Source organism: Dermacentor silvarum, chromosome 1 (genome assembly GCF_013339745.2).
Source record: "Dermacentor silvarum isolate Dsil-2018 chromosome 1, BIME_Dsil_1.4, whole genome shotgun sequence".
In the NCBI taxonomy this organism is placed as follows: domain Eukaryota; kingdom Metazoa; phylum Arthropoda; class Arachnida; order Ixodida; family Ixodidae; genus Dermacentor; species Dermacentor silvarum.
The window spans coordinates 52801461-52823101 of NC_051154.1; the positions used below are offsets into that span (position 1 = coordinate 52801461).

The 21641-nt window shown below is 42.8% G+C and overlaps 1 protein-coding gene across 3 annotated transcripts in view; it reads right to left on the reverse strand.

Annotated features, from left to right (window-relative positions):
* The window catches only part of LOC119463135 (protein PALS2), a 67725-nt gene that overhangs the window by 19476 nt on the left and 26608 nt on the right, over positions 1-21641 (reverse strand). For all 3 annotated transcript variants that reach the window (XM_037724115.2, XM_049668079.1, XM_049668081.1), the window contains exons 2-11: positions 20661-20782; positions 18616-18768; positions 17487-17639; positions 17326-17401; positions 16373-16521; positions 14510-14641; positions 12122-12230; positions 9827-9892; positions 3288-3449; positions 1341-1543 (exon numbers count right to left, since the gene is read on the reverse strand). In XM_037724115.2, the coding sequence (XP_037580043.1) occupies positions 1341-1543; positions 3288-3449; positions 9827-9892; positions 12122-12230; positions 14510-14641; positions 16373-16521; positions 17326-17401; positions 17487-17639; positions 18616-18768; positions 20661-20782 (1325 nt within the window). The remainder of the gene's footprint in view (positions 1-1340; positions 1544-3287; positions 3450-9826; positions 9893-12121; positions 12231-14509; positions 14642-16372; positions 16522-17325; positions 17402-17486; positions 17640-18615; positions 18769-20660; positions 20783-21641) is intronic.

A 21641-nucleotide genomic window follows, 5' to 3' on the forward strand; every position in this document is an offset into this window, starting at 1 on the left:
CCTTTTCCACATGTCATCGGCCGGACGGAGTGGCTGCTGTGCTTTGGGCCTAGTTCTTTGTGTTTGCACCATTTTGCCTAGTCGCAGCGAGCTATGTCTACCGAGATACGATCTCGGCTGATTCGCACGGCCGTACACCGAGGCACGGGAGCCTCCCTTGGCGCGTCTTCCGTCGACTGCGTTATCGGTGTCGATGACACAGGGCGATTGTCTGTTTCGCTGCCGGAGTCACATGGTGCAAGATAGCACAGCACGTTCAGTCCGGTGCTCCTCCGCTTCTCCCGCTAATCGCCGTATTTTTCTTGCCGTAGGAGGCTTGCGCTTCCTTATTCCGAAGGCGTGCTTCGTCCAAAATTTTAAAGGAACGGCGAAACATTGAGCTTTCGAACGATACCAAGATGGCGGCGCTTGGTGGCGGGAAATACGAGATATGTCTCCGTGAACTGCGGTGATTTTGCGCGATTTAAAGCTGTTTTCTCACCCTGCGCACTGACGAATTAATCTCTTTCGGGCACTTTTAGTGCGTTTTCAGCCAAACCATTTTGATACGCGTAGATTAGGCGTTGCAGATACCGAAATGCGTGGTTTTCAAAAATCGACTTTTCTCGCGATTTTCGCAATCTGATCCCCGCGTCCCCCCTTAATTTGGCTAGTTTTAACTGCATTTCGATGATACGTATTTCGGCTAATACGAATATTTTTCGTGAGCCCGTGAGATTCGTATCATCGAGATTCCACTGTAGCTCTCTACTAATTTGCTATCGCAATTGATGCTTCGCCTTTCCGGAGAAACTGAGACATATTTTATTAATTATTACTTTGTCTGCTTCATGCGAAGATCGTGGGTACTTGGACATTAACCTTTCAACGTTCGTAAATTTAAACGGATGCAAAACTCCCAGTTGCACCCTTCGATTCTCGGATATGCGCGGCTGCTTGGTCTACATGTTTTGCATATGTGCAGGGCTTGAAAATCGTTGTTTTGGTTATAGTGCGGTACTGCTTATAGTGCCGATATTCACGACTCCAGTGACTTACGTTATAGGCGGTCTACACTGTAATAAGATTTCAGTGATTGTTAACTCGTTGTAACCACAACTACAAAAGGTTAACCACAGGTAGTCCAACTTAATGTGGAGCAACTTCCTACAGTATCTCATAGTCGAGATGTTGCTTTGGCACATAAAAAAACAGATTATTATAACATCAGTGCACCATAAAGACAGTCCAGCAGGAGAAACAAAGAGTTAAATGCAGAAGGAGAGTGTGGGGGTACCACAGTAAGTGGAATGTCACCAGTTGGAAGGCGTTCTCTATAGTGTAACAGAAGGAACACACACCTGGGGGCTGCAGTCCACTACACACATCTTTCCGGAGCGGATGACAGCACGCAGGGTGTCCAGCTTGGTGCCATAGAGGTGACCACTATGCTCGCCCCATTCAAGGTACTTGTTGTCAGCTATGTCAGCTTCCATCACCTCTCGTGATACAAAATAATATACTTTGCCATCCGTTTCTGTCTCCCGGATAGGTCGAGATGTGTCTGCACCGAAGTATAACAAGACACCACTCTTCTCAAAGCCAGGAAGTCATATTTCATTGCAAATATCTGTGCAATCCAACTCGTGCAGTGCACCTAATTGTAATGCATTGAAAATTAAGCATTAAGACAACAATGTGCAGCGCAAGTTCAGTCATGCTCAAGCTGGTTGCTTGGGCTCATCAGAAAAAGATAATGGCTGGCTCATACGAATACACAACAGGGAGAAAGGGCACGCATAAAAGAACAAGGATAGCAATGAGTACAGAACTTTAAAATGGGCCTGACTGTAAGGAGCACCAGACTGGAAGCAGCACACAAAATGCAAAAAGTGTAAGAATTTGAAGATGCAGAGGAATGGCAAGAAACATTCATTCTTTTCTCCAACTACAGCACTCAGCTGAAGCCTCACAATCATTGCTGATGGCCGCTTGTATAACTAAAATGCTCAACTAAAATTGCTAACAAGCGCTACAGCAGCTGTTTCAGCAATTTCATTCAAGATTGCAAGTGAACACGGTTTTTGAAGTGATAGATCAACAATGACAGCTGTCATTAAGATAGGGCCCACTGTGGAGAACAATGCTGTTTTGTTCACCATGTATGCCCATGGAGCTTCGCGTGTTCAAGCTATCACATGGGTTGGCAGAGCATAACTTTTTTTTAGTAGCTTTTACTAATACTACCATACTCCTTTTAGAGAAAGTTTAGTGCGAACCAAACAACCACACGTACAAAGAGGCATGGGATGAGTGCTTTGTATGTATGTTCATTTGCTTCACGCTAAACTTGTATAGCAAAAACATGCACCAACTAGCCCAACTACAAGTTCTACTACGTTACAGACACTGCTGACTACCCCAGCCAAACATAAATTCAATAGTAGTTAAATAAAAACACGGTATAAAGAACCAAATAAAGCGATTGCCATATACATTCAATCCCTTACATATTGAACTCTAAAGAGATCACAAGATAATTTGATATGTCGATAATTTGAAATATAACATATGCCTATCTGAAGCCTATCTGAAAACTCTGCCCATCTCGGACAGTTTCCTGATACAATGACAAGGTGGAACTTACCAATTTGTTTTTCCAAGGCCGTATTGGAAGCACAAAAGCTTACTTATTTATTTTATTTTTTACACACAAATGTAGCAAGTCACTTGCACAGCAGAATTTTGTTCAATATATTGGTCACATCGCTAACCGTATGCGCCTGTGTCACCCAGCTGCGTGGGACCATGGTCATGCATCAGCAACGAGTCGATCAGGTAGACACTGCTAGATTCGAAAGTGGCTGTCAACTTGCAGAACATCTGCGTCAATCCCCATTCACATAATTACAGACCACCATGCAAGCACGAATAAAAGAAAAAAAGGAGGGTCAGCATTGGATGAAGTTCTTACATGGCAAATCTAGTCATTCTTCACTTTATGGTGTGTCAAGCATTATTCCAACATCAGTCACCTACAAAACGCCTGCCCACACATACTACAGTCGAACGCCTCTACAATGAACGCCTCCAGAACAAAATTACCTGTATAATGAAGGAATAGTTCTGTCCCGGTTCTACTGTAAGTGGTGTGCTGTGGTACCTTTACAACAAAGTGACCTGTATAATGAATAACTTCGGAGGCCCCAAACACTTAGTTATAAAGGTGTTCAACTGTATTTGGCATTAATTCCTCTAACTTCTAACAGTGTAATGAAACATTTTCCTGTAGTAAGTAAATTGCTTACGGGGAAGTGGTGTTCCAAAGCGCACAGGGTCATAGCTGATCAGCTTATTCTTCAGTGAACGTCTGCCAACACCTCGTGCTCCAACAAGTACTAGTGTCTTGCGCTCAAATGGTGGCATCCGAGCAACCTCTTCATACAGCAGCAGCTCAGCTTTTTCAAACTCTGAACCAGAAAAACGAAACAAGACCACAAGAATGTTCAGTACATAGTTACACACAATTTAATTGCAAAAGTTTTTGCCAAGATGTTAAGGCAACTGGTTATGACTTGAACTACTTACAGTACAAGGTACAGTGGACTTAAGGTAAACTAAGGAAATAATTGCTCACATGATAATACTAACAATAAGTTTTGGCTGGTTACAATCCTTTCTGTATGGTCTAATTCGAGTGCAACCACTAGAACAAAAGCTAGGCCACCTTGGTATAATGTGGTCTGGTTCTAAAAAGCACAGCATTTTAGTACATGCAGCTTATTCCAATGTGAGCACAACACACATGAACCGTGATATGGAATGCTGACTGTGAATGTGGTTCCTATTTATCGAGCAACTGAATCCCAAAAATACAACTGGACTACAAGGGGCACAATGGCTCTGAATAGATGTGCCCATATCTCATGCACATTAACATACGTGCACTGAGTTGAGTAATCAGTATCTGAGCATTTTTGTAATCCACCACTATCACAATGAGGCTGCTATTGGTGATACATGAAATGATGACCTTGCTCTCAGCAAGAGAGTGCCTCACTTTAACAAAAACCACCATGCAATTCTGCTGCCTCAGCGGCATGTAACCGACAGGCACTACTATGTGAAAATGAATTGCCAAAAAATGTCACAGTTTCGCCCTAAGGGCGAAGCAATGAATGCGATAGCAACACAGCAATGTCATACGAAGTAAGGTGAGCGGCTTTGGTAGCAAAATGCATTGTAGTAAACATGAGCTGATTAAGTAAGCAGGTGTGCTGCGGCGTAAGTAGACCGACATGAAGAGAGACTCGATGACCACGAGAAGGCGCGTGTGAAACGGTGGTGTTGATGAGAAGCGCTTCCCGTGGGCAGTGCGTGCGAAGGGACACACCTGTAGTGCTGCACTGCCGATCCGGGCAGCATTGCATGTGTAGCGTGCGTTGGAAAATGTGGCCCGACTATTACTAACTGAATGAACAAGCGTGGTGTGAGCGCATACAAACAAACATGAATAGATCACACTGAATGACTGGAGACGACTGTCAAAACGCTGGCAGCGAGCACATACGCCGCCGCGGGCGAAGGTACGTGCGGTCTATCGCTTCAACGGAAACTTAGCGGCGAATGCACGGCGCATAAAGGTCAGAGCCGTGTGGAGATAAGAGACGGTGCGGGAGAGCGAGCGACGAGCGCGGTTGTTGGCAGAGTAGAAGTGCGCCCCCCCCCCCCCTCGCGCTCCCTCCGGCGCTGGCTTCCCGCTTCCTTGCTTGCGCGTGGGTGATTGAGTGCGTTCGCTCTCCGTGATAGCGCGCGTCCCCGCACGCTTACGCTCGGGCATACGGCGCACGGCGAAGATTTTATCTATAGGGAACCTCACGGCGACGGCGATGGCGACGACGACGGATTTTATCTATAGGGAACCTCACGGCGACGGCGACGGCAGAAATCCGGTTGAAGTGTCCATATAATTGCTATCGCAATAATATGGCATCAGAGCTCCTCATTCAAGCCTGAATGAATGAATAAATGCCCATTTCAGGTGCCTCGGTTAGATGTGCATACAAGATCCACTAGAGGAATGTATCATGGGCTACTAAACCACAGTAAAGGGCCATTTCATGGCACCAGACCAGGGCACTCTGCAACATGCCATGTTAAGGAACCAAAAAGCAATTTTTATGGTACCTGTTTTTTTTTCAGTGTAACATAAAGCTACAGGTCACAGTGTCAAATTGTACAGTGATAATGCGGAAAATGTTGTGGAGCCTTTTTATCTGAATTTTTCTGTCTGCTGTCACGATCGTGGTTGTGAAGTCGCATGCTGGAAACAGTAATAGATGAGTGTGATTGCGATCCTGCGCCAGCATTGGTGGGAAGTGGCAGGATATGCCAGTACAGTGCTATTCATGTAGTGCTGGCCCCCATTCTTGGCACAAATAGTCATTTTGTATCTCACAGCGAGACCACAGAACTCGGGCGCATACAAAAGCACTCGTGTGCTGCCATGCAATGAAGAGCACCACAGTTCACCACGGTTCTGTCGTTCCACTCGATGATGCAAATGCAGGACTGCTTGTTAACGTCAACTTTTTTTAGATCATAATGTGCATATAATAAAGCGCAAACGCCTGTATAACATAAAGACTACGATTTTAAACAGTACATATGGTGCATTTAGTAACAGCCGACTTACGTACAGTAATCTGTGCTTACGTGGTAAGCCGCTTTCTCTAGTATCAAGGTTTTACCACAAAGTGGCACGACATACCATCTTTTGAGATTTTATGTGCCAATTAAAAATTATAAGTATTAGTGCAACTGTAAACAGTGTGCTTGATTATACCATTATAATCATGGTCTTTGCATTTCCATAAAAATCTCATGACACATTCTGGGCAGTTGTCGGCCCTCTAAAATATGAGCAGCACTATATATGCCATGCGCAGCGCGCCAACAACTCCGCCTGTCACCAAGGCTGCGAAGCATAGGCGGGCTCGGGAGAGCACTGTTCCCATCAGCGTCTATGTGCGTGCTGTCATGTTTGCATACTTGATCATGATTTAACGCTTCTGTCAGCCTTCAGCGATTGTTTTAAAACAACTGCTGCGTAGTTCGCTGCTCTAACACATAGAAAAACTTGCCAGGAACTCACGAGCAAGAGCGACGGCGGCGGTGGATCGCGGCTGCTCGATGCAGAAGATAAGCAATAGCGCTTTGTTTACTGCAGTGTTAGAGCGATTAGTGTGGGGTTTTTTTTTTTTTTGCTTTATGTCGCTGCGTTTTCAGTGAACGCTTTGACATTTAAACTTGGTCGCTTTGTCTACAATCTGAAAGATACAATACACATTAGGTTGTTGTTACTGATGAGACGCGATGCACCCCTTTGAAAAACAAATGAATCGAAATGCTAAGCCAGAGAATGCGGAGTGAAGCTGTGAAGAGCTCATTGCGTTTATACACTTTGAACAAAGGGGTCAGTGTTAAAAAGCAGGTGATGGCGCCTTCAGAAAGGTGTCACGCAATCACCCATGCCTTGCACGGAATCGGCTGTTGCTCTATACTATCGATGGCACTGAAATGCTACCTGCAGCGTAGAATGCTTGGTGTATGCTCGCCTCCACTAACTGCATTTTGACTGTAGAACCTGGCATCTCTCTGTGAGCATTAAAGGCTTTTGACAGGGCATTCAACCTTGTTTTTAATGCCTCTTAACATGACTTTGCGGCAATGAGAAACACCTGAACTTTAAAGCCCTGATGTCTGCAACTAATGCATATTCACTGTACCACAGCTGTGTCATGTGTTGTGGTTGACTCTGAAACATTCATGTTCTTTTTTGTTTTTTGTTTTATTCTTGCTAGTGGTGCTAGCAAGTGCTTTTCTTTTTCTTCTTTTGCATTAAGTGGGTGAATATATCTTCATGTTGCTTCATTGTAGTTTTGTCTCTGCTTTGAAAATGATTTCAATGTAGCATGTGGTTTACAAGCAATATTTAACACCGTGCTTTGCATCTGCTTTCAAACTTCGTATTGCGTCAATGTACTCTTTTAACAAATTGCTTGGTTCTTGCACCTTTCTGTAATCTAATGGAGTAATGGTCTTTTAGAGAGGATGGGAGCCCCTGGGAGCCTACGAAAAACAGCAGGATCTGCAGCCAACATTTTCTGAATGGCAAGAGATCAAGTGATCCGAGAAGTCCTGCTTACATTACAAGTATATTTTCAAGCGTGTACAGACGTACCAAGCCTGGCACTTCCAAGGGGTATTCAGACTTGGGGCACTACAACAGGCGATACAACATGCGCTTTAATCCTACATTTGGGTGCGAGGGTGATGCTAGTAAAAATGGTGGTGATACTAAAAATAACATAAAATATAAAAGCAATATGCTCTTGGCTAACCAGGGTGGCAAACTTTCAGCTATGGCCTCTTCTAATATCTCACTCGCATGCTTCCGTAAAATCATCGAAATGCTAAGCTTGATTATCGACGGAACACATGAAATCCGAGCTGTGCAGGCAGTGATAAGACGCAAGCATAAAAACGATCAACCCTTAATTATTGCCGAAGTCTTATATTTGCTATTTTTCTCAAGCTCATCGTGCTGGTTCGCAAGCTTTACCGTAAAAACCAGCATATAATACGAGGTGTTTTTCTAAATTTTACCATGTAAAATTTCTGCCTCATATTATATGCGGACCCCAAAGTTTTCAGCCTTAAATTTTGCAGTTTCGAGATCGTTTTTGCTCACTGCTATCATCATCATGACTTGTAGCGGAGTATGCGTCATCTTGCGGTGGCGTCGGTAGGCTGCTGCTGCTTTCAACGGGCGCCATTTTGACCATGCTAAGAATCGGCATGTTCACTAGTCTATCTCGCACGATGTCGGGACCGCGAAAGTAGTACCCAGCTGCCTCTAAAAGCAAAGTTATTTTAGCTGCCGAGGGCCATCGGAAATTGCGCCGCATGACGGCACTTAGGCGTCACCGAGGGCAGCGTTCATGGCTCAGATGACATCCCAGTTGCAAAGTTGGTTCGTTATTCAATGGTTGCAACGGCGGAAGAGAAGCGCATTTGGCCTTGGGCAACACCGTCGCTTCGGTGGCAGTGGCTCCCCTCGCCATCCCTCTCAACTCCCTCGTAGCTCCCCCCACCTTCGACAGGCTCCGTGCGCGCCCACCGCCGCTCCCGCCGGCACAGCGCCAACTTAGCCTTTTCCCTGAAGTTTCGTTTTCTGCCGTTGTCGGGAAGTTGGTCGAGACGTCGGCTCATGCTCGCGTGTTCCGGTGCGATGGTGAAACGGCGACCTTGCTACTTGAGAGTGAAATTGCCGCCGCGTTTTTCTTTTCATTTTTTTTTTCTCCGTGTGGCGTCGAGGGGTCTATCCTAAGCTTTTGCTCTATGGCGGTGTCGGAGCAATGCCGGTTGGAGGCGCCGCCACGTGATTTGGAGCGCCGCTGAGGACATTATCGGTGCACCGTATGTTCGAATTAACCATCGCAAATGCTTTCGCGTTCGAATTAGTGGGCGTTTTCGCCTATAGGACTACACATAACTTTGACGGGACCACAGCGTCAGTTCGAATTAAGCGTGTTCGAATTACCGAGAGTAGATTGTAAATGCCTTCTGTGGCTTTTCCTTGCTTGCATTACATGCGGATGAAAATTTTTTTTTTGTTATTGCTATCCCCAAATAACACCTCGCATTATATGCGGGTCCGTATTATACGCGAGACCATCGCTGGCTTTTCACATGGCCGCACCTGTACGCACCATTTGCAGGTGCAACGGAATTCCCTCAACCTACTATAAAAATACACGGCATGTAAACGAAGCAAGTGTGTGCATAAAGAATATTGGTTGATGGGTCAACAAATGAAGCCATTCGCGGCTGGGGTGTTATAATGAAAGCGGCATACTTAGGATGAGCTCCACTTTGTAGGCAAGCTCGTTGATGCTCGTCTGCAGCAAACACTTGGCGCGTATGGAGACAATGTCGTCCCAGACAGCCGTAACGTCGAACACATGTCCACTATCATATAGTGCGATTCCCTTGTGCACACTGTCACTGCAGAAGTAACCATCCAAGATGCGCACAAGCGGCAAATCGCATGCATGCACTTCAGCCGTGCTTGCAGTGAAAGCAGGCATCTCCGGCACGAGGCCCACTTGCGGTTCCAACGGCCGCCGCTACGCGGCTTTCAGTAGCGCCCCTATAGGCACTGCGCCATGGCATAACTTGACCCAAACTTTAAAAATATGCAAATGCCACGTAGCTGGCCAGAACCAAGGTTATGTTGTTTGCCGTCACTTGGCAATACTCAGATTATTTTTTGCATTCCGCCTAATTACATAATAACTCTTAATTAACTTCTTAAACGTTATGATTAGATGAAAAGTGTTAATGAGAAAATTGTAAAGCCACATAAAAAACTCCCGATACAGCTTTCTGTTGCTCAATATGTGCTACATAAAAGTGTTTTTGCAAGCATGAAAGCCCGTGAATACACGCAAAGTGCCTTGAGCGGCCAGTCGTGCGGCTATTTTGCGTGTATTTGCGGGATTTTCTCATACATAAATCACTTGCAAGTTTGTGTCATCACTGATTTCTACCACAAATAAGCAAATTGTTAGCCAAAAGATGCACTTTCAAATCCCAGAATAATATTTACACAGCTAAAACCAAAAATTCAACCTACAATATGTCCAGGTGATTTAAAGAACTTTCTGGCAGCAAGCATCAGTTCAGTGTAACAAGGTTCAGCTGGAAATATTAAGCACCAGTAACAAGTCAACTTTGGTCTCTGCATGTGATACCAAAAAAACAAGCAGAAGTGCAAGCATACCTGCTGATGCCTTGCTTTCGTACATTGTTTTCCTCTTCTTCTTTGTAATCTTTGTGCCGCACATTTCTGAAGAGTAAAGTAACAGCACATCAAACCTGCAATCATTTCCAAGCTGCTGTCCTCCATATATTTACCCAGCTAAAATGACACAAGTGACATGATAAACATAACCTTAAAAAAGTACTGACAGAAAATGTTTGGCTCGTTTTTACTTCTTTAATGGATAGCTAGCTGTCAGCCCAGTAATTACACTGTGGTGTCTCAATTCCTCGAGAGTGCAACAAATACTTAATTATGTTACCTTTTAATGCAACCAGTTCAAAACACGCACCAAGCAAGGGCAGCGTAGGTTCAGACATTAAAAAAAGAGACTAAACATGTTATCGAAACCTGCTGTGGCCATCTTGTGGTACAACACCACTGATGCGCACACGCATGGATAGCTAGCTGTCAGCCCAGTAATTACACTGTGGTGTCTCAATTCCCCGAGAGTGCAACAAATACTTAATTATGTTACCTTTTAATGCAACCAGTTCAAAACACGCACCAAGCAAGGGCAGCGTAGGTTCAGACATTAAAAAAAGAGACTAAACATGTTATCGAAACCTGCTGTGGCCATCTTGTGGTACAACACCACTGATGCGCACACGCACAATATGATGTGCTTTCGAAAGCAGAGTCCATTCAGCAATTGACGAGACAAGAGGAGAGAGTGGGTTTCCCTGCATTTCCAAGAGAAGCGCACAATTGGAAGGGCCAATTTGGCAGCTTCGATGGCACAGTCATTGTATGGCCTTCAACCACCCCATACGGCTGTCTGGTACAGTCCTTAGTTATTTGTGATACCATGTGACCACCACCTCCAATTTTCGTAGCATGAATAGTCTCAGTTTTCACACCGTAGCTACACCGCACTTCGTGCGTGTTTTAAATGGGTCGCATAAAAGGTGCACTATTTAATTATAGAGCTCTCAAGGAATTGAGGCTTCATAGCATAAGTACGGAGTCAACGGCTACCTAAAAAATGGTGGAAAAAAAGGACACAAAAATTTTGTGTCAGCACTCCTTTACATGGTAAGGTATTGGCATTGCATAAGATGTAGAGGTGTTCAAATATAAAAATTTTCTAATCGAATCGAATTCGAATATTCAAGGAAAACAACCTCCGAACATCAAGTCGAATGCTGAATATTCCCAATTTCTAAAAAAGTTAAATGAAAAGTTCTGTGGAGTCTGTTCAGCAACAAAAGACTTGCTTACATTATTTGATACATGTAATGCCTTTAACTGGATGTCAGGTCAACTGAGAAGCTTGTAAATCAGAAACCAAGGAAAGTATGATCATATCTGGATGCATGATGACAATGACCGTAATGAAGAAAAGAAACAGCATGTTCCAGATGCATGTATTAGAATACAGTGCTCGTTGGAGGAGCTAAGGGTAATACCACAGCACCGCAAATTGTTTTGAAGGAATACAAACACGGTGAGAATGGCCATATAATCAAATGCTTTGTCTAAAAAGAGACAGTGAATTCATAGGCTGCCTAAGGCCAGACATGCTTACTCAACGACTGGTAACTATGGTGCATAAGTGACCTCCTCCACGCGCTTGTTCAGGAAATGGACTGTCTGCTCAACAACCACAGTTATGCTGCACCAAAATCATTCAAACAAGTCTCCATTTGCACCAGTCTTTCTCCATTTAGACTGCAAGAAGCCTTAGTATTCAAACGAAATGAATGTTCGAGGACTTCGAATATTCAATGAATTCTCAAATCAAATACGAATCAAATAGCAGAGACTATTCGATTTGTATTCAAAATTTTTAATTTGCACAGCCCTAATAACATTAATTAAAACTCATTCAGCAATTAACCTGATACGAGGGACAATTTTTCACCTCGGCAAGAAACAAACCACGACCATCGGCAATAGTCCTACAGGAAAGTTCAGGACGACCAAAGACAGCATTCAAGGCTTGTGATGACAGAAGAAAGCTCCTTTCATGTGTAGCAGAGCAATTTTGCACTCAATACAGACTCTCCTATGTACTTGACAAGAAAAAGAGAAAGAGTGGAAGGCACCATTGTACAAGGTGCTGTCCAAGAAATATGAAACTAAAGTTAGTGTTCCTTTTCCTAATTTACGTAGACAAAATCCATTTATTCCCCCCGTTTTGCATTTGCAAAATCTCCTTCACAGTATATTCATGCTCACATTATATGTGAGTGTGGATTTTATCTTCAACTCATGAAGACATCTCTATGATGCAAGGCGGGAACTCGCACATACTTGTCTTTGTTGCATAGTCATACTCTGGCCGCACAAAAGCTCGTCTTCGTTCCTCAAGTTCCTGAGATGGAATAAGGCCAGCTGGACCTGAGGCAGAGACCCTTCTGGCCTGTGAAAAATAAAGAATGAAAGTTCACTCCATGCTAATGAAGTAAGATGCCTTTAAATAGGATAAAATGTAAAAAATAAAAAGAAGCCAGACAATGGTTACACTTTTACGAAAAAATGTAAAAATTAATAACTTACTAGTGCAAATGTTACAAAGTAAGCACTTTTGTCAGAAAAGAACAAAGGAAGCTAAGAAACAATTACAGTGTAGACCGCTTATAACGTAAGTCGCCGGAGTCGTGAATATCTGCACTATAAGCGGTACCGCACTATAACCAAAACAACGATTTTCAAGCCCTGCACATATGCAAAACATGTAGACCAAGCAGCCACGCATATCCGAGAATCGAAGCATGCGACTGGGAGTTTTGCATCCGTTTAAATTTACGAACGTTGAAAGGTTAATGTCCAAGTACCCACAATCTTCGCATGAAGCAGACAAAGTAATAATAATGCTTACAGTGCAGGCTGCACTGTAAGCGGTATGCGTATACATAGAGTGCTATGAGAAAATTAACGGGAGTCTGAAAAGACTGTACTATATCCGGTCCTGCACTATAAGCGGTTACGTTATAAGTGGTCTATACTGTACAATGTCAATAATAGTTATTTCAAAACAATGAACATATACACTTGACCCAATAGCAACGAACTACACATGTGCACTTGACATACATGTAGACAGATACTGACACAATTAACAGCAATCAAAATACTACCAACCATTGTTCGAAGCACTGCACCGGCTAGCAAAAAATATAAATGCTTACCCTTATTTATTTATACACTACTTAATCTGTTCTAGTCCCCAAGAACATTTCTCACAAAGAGGTGCTGGGGAGGGACACAAGAATCTACTTATTTTACGATGCTGATCTCTACAAACTATTAACAATAAAAAGAATTTATTACGGCACCTCTATAGCCTTTGCCAGTTTTTCAGTGAGGTTTATGCAAAGCTGACACAATTTAACGAATACAAGATACAAGACAAGGTACAACATTGCATAGGAAGCATACAATGGCAGCAAAACTTCAGAACAGGATTGCAATTACGAGCAAAATAAGCTAGAACCATCACTGCACACATCAAGGACAACATTGCAAACATCTGTGCCCAAGTTCATAAAACTTCTCTTACACGAGCCAAGTCAGCAACTAGCCCACAACGCTAAGATTGTGTCATTATCACACTGATCGCTATCATGAGTGGTGTGGTGGGCTCCCGAGCATTGGCCAATGAGGAAACACTCTACATAACACAATTATTGAGAATATGGGCCGCAGCTTGAAAACCTACTCATATGGCATCTTGAGTAGGGCATCATGGCATTGCCAAGGAATGGGTCATCTCTCTAGAAAGATCAGTATCTCAATAGTTTTCACTATTGCATGGGTGTCAGCATTGATTCCCTTGTCAAGACAGTGAGATTGAGGGGTCTCGTTCTTCTTAAGATTATATTCTTTTTCTTATCCTGCTGACTTCATGATGTGCAACTCTAATTTCATGGCTCATGAAATGCTGTTAACAGTGCCTGCATTTTTGGATGGCTGACGTCTGTCATTGCCTCAGAGATACATGCAGGCATGCACAACACAGCTCTCTAAAATTGTGCTGCACACGTACATCACCCAGCATAATATGCTGCTACATGCAAGCAGATGACAGCTCAGTGGTTAACACCTAGAGACTGTCAGCTATTGAACTCTGCAGTCAGTGTTTTCTTTAATATGATATGGTGAATGGATCACATGGTCTGTATCCCACTGATTTGCACTGGATTTCTATTACATTTAGTCAGGAGTAGAGATCTACCCATCACATGGTCTGTATCCCACTGATTTGCAGTGGATTTCTATTACATTTAGTCAGGAGTAGAGATAACCCCCCCCCCCCCCCTCCGATACAATTGCTAATGAACAAAACGAGTGCTTCACACTTAATAAGAGCATCAGCACATTGCCAGGCAATGCGCAACACCTGATCTCTCAGCTGTCCAGTCCCAGCTGGTTAGTGGTAGCAGAGGGTTAATGTTGCACTGTTGCAAAGAACTCCAACATTATGTACACAGTAAGAGCAGCCAAAACTTTGCTCTAGTCACAGCATCAAGCGAGGTTGAGCTACGTCTTCTACTCAAAAATCTTCAAAACGGAAACTAAAGCCGTGAAAGGGTAGTTTGGTGCTTCATTTTTCACTAGCAAATTCATTTCAGCATAGTAGTTTTCCTGAAAAATTAAAAAAAAAAAAACTTTTGGGGCTACCTATTAAAAAAAACATACCTGCCACCAATTCGGGTCCTCCTGATTGAGCACTTGCAGAATGTCACCTTGCTTGAAGGCAAGCCCAATTTCTTTGCATGGCAGGAGGGTATCCTTCGATGGTTCATATGTGTACAGTGCTTTCACAAAACACTAAAAATGAAACCAGAATTCCCATGTTAAAAAATGTTGCTACATTTCCACAAATTTCAATAACACACTATATGTAACACTTCTCAACATGTACAGCCAGGGGTATTGCCAGGAGTCAAGTGCGAAGTGTGAAAAAAAAAAAGCTTCTGAAAATGTGCAGCGCAGCAAGGCAAAGAGAAAACAAAGGAGACAAGGGTTGCGACATAAATGTCACATGGTTTGGCTCCGATATAGAATAAAACAGGGTGTCGCTTGTGCACACTGGTCTATGCAACAGGAGAGAGGCTCTGCTATGGGCAGGTTAGGTTGCAAGGTAGCTCCTCGTACCATCAGCTCGCAACATTTAATTTGCATCCATCTGCACTATAATTAAATCATTTTTAAGAATTATTGTGGTGGAGTACTCTCTGGTGTATAACAAAACTTCCAGCGCATAACCAAAATTTTCGACAGGGCCTGATGAGGGGCTTTTTAACGAGTACAATTCATGCATCTCTCTCGTGCGGCTGACCATGCAGGAGTATGTTATAAAAACAGTCAAGTGAAACAGCAGATAGAAACCAGTGTTGACTCCCACTGATTCCCACATTGTTGTCAATGCCACCAAACAGGAACTAAAGACGGTGTCCAGCACACTCTTCTGTAGTTCAGAAAACATAATTACATGCACACCAGCACCTATAAGTAAAGGTTATCCACAGTAAATGCAAATCTGAAAAATACCTATAATCAGTGTTTATAATTCGGGGTAGCTTGCACTAGAGGCGCAAGGCTAAAGATGCAGCCGAGCTGATCGGTTCCTAGCTGGTCCTGGCTATACGAAGTGATGATGCTAAGTTATACGAAGTAATGCCAAGTCGTCATTTTGCAACGGCTTCTTCGGCAAACTGTTCTGGGTCCAATTGGCGTCGACGCTGGCAGTCTCGCTTAGCAGTGCGCCACGATTCTTGGTAAGCAGCTTCTTCCTCGGCAGTGCGAACCTTTCTTGGTCTCCCCATGCTCACGTCTGGCGTGCCGCCGCCGCGCACCGGCTTTCATACAGAACGAAGGAGCGCATGCACAGTTGGCCGTGATGTCACGTCTGACTCGCGGCACATGCGCAGTAGTGTGCAGCTGGTGGCGAAGTCATAATGGAAGTGGGGCAAAAGCTATGCACAGTGTACGGGCGGCAAACGCAGATGCACCGGGATGACGTCACGGTGCATGTGCAGTAATGCACAGATGGCGGGAGCTCGGCGGAGCCGTGTCTGTGTCGGGTGAAGCAAGCGCGCACCTGCGCCAGCGGTTACTAGGCAACGCGAGGTGACGTCATCGCTCCGCAGAGTTTTCTGTTTATGACACGCTTGGCATAAACAGCCCCGCTGTTAAAACAGTGTTACCACATGGCATAGGGACACTGAAAGTATGTCTAATGTATGCGACAGATGGGATGCTGCCACAACCTTCACATGCAGGTTGTGGGACAAGAATGCCACGGGTAATATTACATTATTTGAATACATTATGATCAGCCAGTGTTGCAGATGTGTGGATCAAAGTGCTGGTTAAAGCAGTCTGGATAATGTCACATGAAAATCTAAAGATGCTAAATTCAAGCATTTAGTTTTTGCATTAATTGATACTATAGTTACATACAAACTACATAAAATGCATAGTAAGCTTGCTAGTTAGTGAGAGCATGCACTTAAAAAGCACGCCAAGATGTACAGTTTGCAGATGTTAAAGGCTTACCTGAAAAGTCGGAAGGCTGTCTTGATAAGAGGGAAGTATCTTGAATGCAACACTGCCTTGAGCCTTTTTCAGTTGCAGCTGCAGCTGTTCAGGTGTGTGGACTGGTACACCATTCACTTCCAGGATTGTATCCCCAATATGCAGTAGCCCTAAAGAAAACAATAAAGTTTACAGGGCACAGAAGCACATTCACTCGAGATGTACCAATAAATAGATATGCTAACATGTCCTTCCAAGTGAAGTGCTCAAGGATGCAGAAATTACATGTTCCATTGCAAACATACTATTCCACTCAAAGAAATGTGGCCATAACATGTTAACATTGTTAGTTATGTTAATGAAATGATTCAGCCACACTAATGAAATAGGTGTGGATTAATCAGCTGAAAAAAAAACTAAACAATTATAGGATAACTTGTTTTACCATTAATTTATATATAAACCCAGACATTTCCTGCAATAAGCAGTGACATCAGGTGGCAGAATCCAAGCATTTAAGGAATGCCTAAAAATGCACAATACGCTCTGGAAAACGAAAGAATCGGCCTGATATGGATCATTTAACAGACTGAGGATTAATGACTAACAGACACCACTGTTTCTGTAAAAGTGTTTATGAGAAAATTTGGCGAAATAAATAAAAGCTCTTTCTCAAAGAAACAACAAACCAGCCCTGTAGCAGATGGAAGTTCGTAGCACAAAAAACCCAATCGGGCATATAAGCTTCACAAGTATGCCGCTCTATACATAACATGCAATAACTTTGCAAGCAGGCTCCTCCACGTAGCTTAAATATGGTCACAAAGTTTATCTCGCACTTGAGCAAGGTCATGCTAGGAGCAAGCACAGAGAGGTAACAGCAATGTTCAGGATGTAAGGAGATATCTGCTTGCAAGGTGTATTTTATCTGTTCCAGAGCAATTGTGATATGAAAGGCTTGCTCTGGTTCTCACCTTGCCTGTCAATGATGCCACCGGCAAGGATGCGGGCAATGATCAAGTTGTCATTCTCCACCCGTACTGTTATGCCCTAAAAGCATTGTGCAAAAATACCTTAGTCAAGAACACATTCTGAACATCAAAGAAAGTAAGCCAGAAATCCAGCAAGAGCTCACCAAGGGCTCATCATCATTCTTTCTGATCCCCACCATTCTGATAGTGTCATTCAAGGTTTCGGGTGTCATTGCTGGCGCTTCTTTCTCAAGAGCCAGTGACTTGGCAGGTTCATAGCTTTTCGTAGCTACAGCATCATGGGAATTGAGCAAAGCCTGTCATAAAGAAATAGAGAAGAGCAGACAGATTAAAAAAGAATGAAGGAAGTTGCAACGTGTTTCAGACTATGGCAAAACAAAGTGCTTGCTAAACTATAGTGAACAGAATGGACTAGAGTTGACTTCCATTAATTTAATCTCATAAATACATAAAGAATGGGTTTGAATTATTCTATGCTCAGATTAAACAAGGTAGATATGCTCCTTCCCAAAATGTGCAAGGGGTCTGCCATCTATTTCTCCATGTTTTGAGAAATAGTTCATTTATAGATGACACCAGCCACAAGAGGAGGAGCCCTGTTGTTCAACAAGAATGAGCATGCTGTGGTCACACACCCACATGCACCAACAGCCAAATCGACGAAGGCAGCTAACAGCATAACAGCGAACAGCATTTAAGAGCATAAATAGTAGGGTGATTTCACTGATCCGTGTACAATGTACCTCCTTGCCCACTCCCCGTTTGTATGAGCCACTGCCAAGATGCACAAGGAAAGGCTGAATGAACCAAGAGAACACGACAACAAAGCTGAGCAATACAACACGAGCACTGACTGTTTCAGTGCTATAGGACAGTCAGCACTTGTGTTGTTCTATTCCTTTGTTCATTACACCTTTGTACTATTCATCACCACATTGTAAGTTTTACCATGCACTTTTACTGTGAACTTAACACTAGAGCACAAAATAAAGATAATTCTTTTAAAGGTCTTTCTTTGACCTTAGTAAACTTCCTCCTGCATCAATTGACTCAGCAGGCCTGTTGACACTTATACAGCAAAAATTAGCAGAACTGCCAACATGTGGTGCCAGTACTAAAAACGGTGTTCCTCACATAAGTGAAGACCATACAAGAGGATGGCAACTTAAAGTATGGTTGACTAAGTTTAAATAAAAAGGACTCAGCATCAGAAGTGAAAACATTGAAATACCAATAAATCAATAATTTGCTATAAAATACAAAAGGTCATACTGAGAAGTGAGGACCACTAAGGATGTTGGCAAGTTCTTGGGCGTCACGGTTATTGACCCGTCGGCAAGCCTGGCAGACATCCCGCAGAAGTTCTACATTGTTTGTAGAGACAGGCTTGAATGTTGTAGTTTTTTCTTCGAGATGATCCTGAACCTATTAACCAAAAATAGAAAAGTGAAATCAGTGGTATCATATATGTCAATTACAGCAAGAACATATTACTTAAGCATTTGTCATTTTTTGGATTCGAACATTATTCACGATAGATACCCCCATTCTGGCCCTTTGAATCAAAATGCTGCTAGCCAATCAACCCTGTAACTGAATTATTACACTAGAGGCTGCAAGTAAGTATACAGCTTTTTTTTAAATTATTGCTTAACCCTTTCCCTACTGAGGGCGAGCCAGGCTAGTCATTCAAGTACGTACCGCTCCTACCGTGGATAAGCTGGGCTCATCGATACTAAAACCTGCAAACACAAGTTCGGCTTCACATCGCACATTAGTTAGTTCGGGCTTAGGTTATACAGGCATTCATCAAAGTAATAGTACCGCTCTATTTTAGTGCAAATAACACACCTTCTCAGCTAGCCTTAGAGATTTGAATCTCTGCAGTAAATTTTGTATTATAATACTGTGGTTCAACAAAATCTCAGTTTATTTTTATTTTTTTTACAAGTGAGTGAGTGAAACAACTTTATTCGGCCTACAATAGATGCGAGCAAACTCAACGTCACCTTTCTAGGCCCACAATATACTTTTTACAGCCTCATTATGAAATAAACATATTCCATAGTATTTTTTTGGCTCTTTCTTTGTGTGGTCATTTGCTTGACCCAATAAAGACAATCGATATATCCAGGTCGTTTTTGCAGAGTACTCAGTAGCAAAAGGGTTAATACTGGATATGCGTATCTGCAGTCAGCATTGCTCATTTTAGTCCAACAAACCAGTGCTTCAACATACGGCAAGCATTTTTAACCAGCACATAAGGCATCTTATTGTTCATAACTGAATTTAATTTGTTTAAACTGAGCTCCTTAAAATAACTTGAAATCAGCAAAATTTCAACATCTTTACTATCTAAAAATCAAGAAATGCCACAGCTGTGGTGATTATTATTGCCAGAGCCAAATGTCCGCATAAGATGTCCCACAGACTTTTAGGATATTTTAGCATTCGAAACTGCTTAACAGCCTGAGGCTCAGTGAACTAAACCTCACTTCACTGTAAAGCAAAATGAGGTAAATCAGTCAGAACAGTCAAATCACTGTAAAGTAATAAGTTGCCTAGTGTTATTGCCTACTGCTGTCAGGCACGTCTCGTAAAATCCCTGAAAGCCAAGAAACATATATTAAAATATAAATTCCATTTAAATATACCAAATGCCTGAACACAAAATGCAGTGACACAGTATCAGTAAGATATAAAATGCAAGTTAGATATAAACAATTAACTTGATCCTACAACTCCCCGAGAGAACTTACTGCATCTACAGAACTTGTCAATCACTAGCACAAAACTGGTATTGCATATCACCATTTACATGCAATGCCAGCTGCATGCTCAGACCATGACTATTACCTAAACATATGCCAATTGCACCTCGTGATAGCACCTGTGTTTGGGGTGGATTTAATTGATAAAGCTGAAGCAATGAGAGAAAAATTAATAAAAACTGCTTAAGTAATTGACAAAGTACCTATATTGAAATGATTTGGACGTACTAATGAACACAATGTGATGGGGCTTACGAAAATGTTACATCTGCTCATTCTTAAAGAATTTTCATAAGAATAACCACTCCAACAGTCTACATTTAAGTGTAAAGCAATAGCAAGCTTTGTAGTTACAAAGCTTTCAATCTGCAAAACTGCAATCTACAAGGTGCAACAGAAGGCTTTTCTAGCCCTCTTTGCTTTACATATTATTTACTACCATACTGCAGGCAAACTGAAAACATGCAGAAGTAGCTATATATGTGTTTATGCAATGGAGCTTTGTATTAGATCATTTAAACATTGAACATGAAGAACCATGCATACCTGCACTAAGCAGTTCATAACAGGTGATTCCATGAGACCCTTAAGAAAGATGAGGTCAGTGTCCCGAGCACCCACACGCCCATTGAGGTCCTCAATGTTCTCCCTGACATGCTGAAATGCAGCTGAAAAAGAAAGAAAGATGGCCTTTGCAAACATAGACAACAGAAACAAAAAGATCCCCAAATTTTCAGGAGAGGTTACCACAAACTATTAACATATGCTGCAAAATAAATTTCATTCTACAAGTAAGAATTCTTCTGGTATTTCATACCTTGATGCTAGTGTCTGTGAATGACACTTGAAACTAGCGTAAGATTTCCTAAATAGGTGTACTGGCACGCCAGTGTATTGACTTGCCCTCCCTCTGCATTAAAAGAAAGTCCAAGGCCTGAAACCACAGGAAAAATACTGGCAAGTTTCAGAGTGCCCTTAATAGTTTGCTATAATATTTTCCTACGAACCAACCTCGGTACTGGTACCCAGGAGCCAGAAACTATGCCCAGGAGGCGGATGCGTTATGACGTCCCGATGCAGAGGGAGGTCAAGTGGGAGCAAACACCTTGACTGATCGTGATGTTTTGGCACTCACTATATATATAGGATAGATAACCCGTGGACCATAAGAGTTACAGAATGGATACCAAGAGAATGGAAGCGCAGTCGAGGATGGTAGAAAATTAGGTGGGGTGATGAAGTTGAGAAATTTGCAGGCGCATGTTGCAATCAGCTGGCGCAAGACAAGGGTAATTGGAGATTGCAGGGAGAGGCCATCGCCCTGCTATGGTGGCTAGCCATCATAGCAGTGGACATAAATATAGGCTGCTGCTGACGATAATGATGATGATAATGATATATGTTTTCTGCTACGGTGATGCTGCACGGCCCTACAATATTAACATTTGCTTTTACCGTAAGGGGAAGCCTGGGAAGCCAGAAAAGAGTCGAACTTCCCAGGCTTCCCCTTACGGTAAAAGCAAATGT